At 43.3% G+C, this 2,799-nt stretch overlaps 1 protein-coding gene across 1 annotated transcript; it reads left to right on the top strand.

Moving 5' to 3' along the window:
- The first annotated feature begins 490 nt into the window (after positions 1 to 490).
- On the top strand, positions 491 to 2,115 carry bhlhe23 (basic helix-loop-helix family, member e23). Its single transcript, XM_039651526.2, has one exon. The coding sequence runs from the start codon at positions 790 to 792 to the stop codon at positions 1,471 to 1,473; it is 684 nt and encodes a 227-aa protein (XP_039507460.1). The 5' UTR covers positions 491 to 789; the 3' UTR covers positions 1,474 to 2,115.
- The last annotated feature ends 684 nt before the right edge of the window (positions 2,116 to 2,799 follow it).

The following is a 2,799-nucleotide window of genomic DNA, read 5'->3' as shown; positions in this document are numbered from 1 at the left end:
CTCTTTAAATTTTGTATTGGAAAACTTATATATTGGGTGACAAATTTAGGCTATCTATTATGGAATAGCCTAGGCCTATTATATCACTGATTTATATATTTAAAAAAAATCAGTGATATAATAGGCCTAGGCTATTCCATAATAGATAGCCTAAATTTGTCACCCAATTAGGGCCACCAAAAAGGTTGAACGGGGCAGAAAAAAAAGTAGCCTACACTATAAAACAGTTTGTTTTGATCATTAGTTAAGATATTTCGTTATGGTAATACTGCGTTAATTTGGTGTATTACTGATATACAGTTAGATTACAGAATAATACAATGGCTGTTCACTACAATACGCCGGTCCTGTATTACATTATGCCATCATTTGTTCAGCAGTTATCATAGTTGAATTTAGGAGCGTGCCAGTTTATAATCTTCTTAATTAAAACGCCCTCCTGATTGGACAGAGTAATAATCCCGCGGGGCCTCGCGCTCTTACTCACTGGCGTGTAGAACTGAGCGCCAGTCTCAATCTGCCCAGGGCGAGGGCAAGACGCACTGCAAGAACGCGCGCAAGTTCAGACGAGGCGTCTAAAGTGCACACAACATCACTGTCTGCGCGGAAGAGCGTTACGCGAGTGCTCGACGTGATAGGGGAAGAAAGATCTCTATCAAAAGTGAGATCATTTTCAACAACAGCCACGAAAGAAAAGAAAGAAGACAGAGCGAGGAAGCTTTCAAGAGCGCGCTCGAAAGTTTTCCATCCGGTCCGTTTTTTGTTTTCGTTTTATTTATTTTATCCAAAATGAATGCCGGCGAAGAAAACTTGCTGAAATCGATCAGCAACGACACCCTGCTCGACCTGACGCAGCGCTACGGACAGTCCGCCTTTGGCTTCGGCGCTGGCCACGGTGCTGGGAGTCCCGCCCGCTTCTCCCTCACACCTGCCGCGGATTTCCTCTCCGGTCAAACGGGAAAGTCAAACGAAAGTGGTGGAGAGCAGACCAGCGACGAAGACGACGGCTTCGACCACCTCGAGTCTCGAAAGAGAGGCGCGAGCTTCGACGATGATAAGCACCCGGGCGCTCTCGCCAAGAAGCCGAAGGAGCAGAGATCTCTCCGGCTGAGCATCAACGCGCGCGAGCGCAGACGCATGCACGACCTCAATGACGCGCTGGACGGCCTGAGGTCTGTGATTCCCTACGCGCACAGTCCGTCCGTGAGAAAACTCTCTAAAATCGCAACTTTGCTTCTTGCAAAGAACTACATCCTAATGCAGGCGCAGGCGCTGGAGGAAATGCGCCGGTTGGTGGCTTATCTAAACCAAGGACAGACTATAACTTCGCCGATTCCCACCTCGCTCGCGCCTTTCGGACAGGCGGCCGTGTATCCGTTTTCGAGCACGGCACTGGCCACCTGCGCGGAGAAATGCAGCTCGTTCTCGGGGACCCCGTCCAATCTGTTCAAACACTGCAACGACAAGCCTTGACTTCCACGGGCTGAACTCTTCCTGCTTCATCCTTATGTTGCTCTGAATTGGAATGGTTTTGTTGGGAATGAGCTTCAAAAGCCCTACGTGTCTAAACAACTACGATGTGTCATCCTGATTTATTAGATAATACAAAAAATGTTAACTGAGGCACACAGTATTACTGGAATAAGCTTTTAAACCCCTCAATTTCTAAAGCCTTTTTGGTTTCCCCCAAGGATTAAACATGATTATTTGTGTGAAAAACAAACAAACATAACGAAATTCTATGTTACTTGCTTACAGCTTGCGAAGGATTTATTTCTTTATTCAAACTTTTTTCTCTTTCGTTGTTGGTGAACTATGCAATTTACTGCAATTTCCCCAGACTACAATCATTTCTTAACCTGCTTGTCAGAAATTAATAAACGGAAGATGAACTGTCTCACCTCCATCAGTGTATTAAAGCGGTGTAACATTCTCAAATGTTTGGCCTGAAAAGATTTTGTTTTTTTGTTATTGCACAATTCACTTGATTGTATTGTACAACTGTGAAGAACTACTTGATCAAACCTACAAAGCATTTGGTCTCGTTGCGACATGAGTTTCATACTGTATAGCCTATTGTTTATATGTCTTTATAATTAAAACATATATCTATGACCATCTCTATTTTTTTCTACCAAACTCACACTTATTCATTTTTTGCTACTGCTTTTGTTTCATTTCATAACCATTAAATTATTTAAAAAGTCTCGCCTATTGATGGTCCTAAATGACCTAAATTAAAGCTTCAGTGATTGTTATTGCTGTTAGTAAACAGGACCTAGCACGTGTACGTACCAACACAAAAGTCTGCCACACTTAAGTTCAATTTATGTAGGCCTATTGAAGGTTCGTGTCACGATTCTAATGTGTAGGACTATTGAAGTTGTAATAAATGAGACCGGTCTCTGGTCTTCACTGGTAAGACGCGGCCTGCTGGCGGAAGCGCCCCGGGGCCGAAGGGTCCTGTCCTTGAGTATTTGTATGATCGTGAATCGGCAGTGTTCTGTAACCTATAGCCCTTCCACTTATTAACACGATTTCAGCGCCTGTCGTCCACTGCCTCATAATGCATGAGCGCAGCAAAGACAGTTTCATACACACTGCTCTTTAACCAAACCAGACCTTTGTCACTGATCTAACATTGAATCGATATATCACCTCGTTTTGGACTAGTCCTTTTTGATGTTCGTTTAGCCTCAGAGAATATCGTTTTTAATCGTTTTGCCTACCAGCAGAAGAGGCAAATATAAAGCTTTACGCGTTCAAATAATTGTAAAAAACTATATTCTTAATACGTTT

This window comes from Pimephales promelas, chromosome 20, assembly GCF_988280905.1.
Source record: "Pimephales promelas chromosome 20, fPimPro1.hap1.1, whole genome shotgun sequence".
In the NCBI taxonomy this organism is placed as follows: Eukaryota; Metazoa; Chordata; class Actinopteri; order Cypriniformes; family Leuciscidae; genus Pimephales; species Pimephales promelas.
The sequence above is the reverse complement of the archived record's forward strand: the minus strand, read 5'-3'. Positions and strand labels throughout refer to the sequence as shown.

Bases quoted from the DNA above. Each gene is read 5' to 3' on its own strand.
- bhlhe23 (XM_039651526.2), top strand. From the start codon at position 790: ATGAATGCCGGCGAAGAAAACTTGCTGAAATCGATCAGCAACGACACC.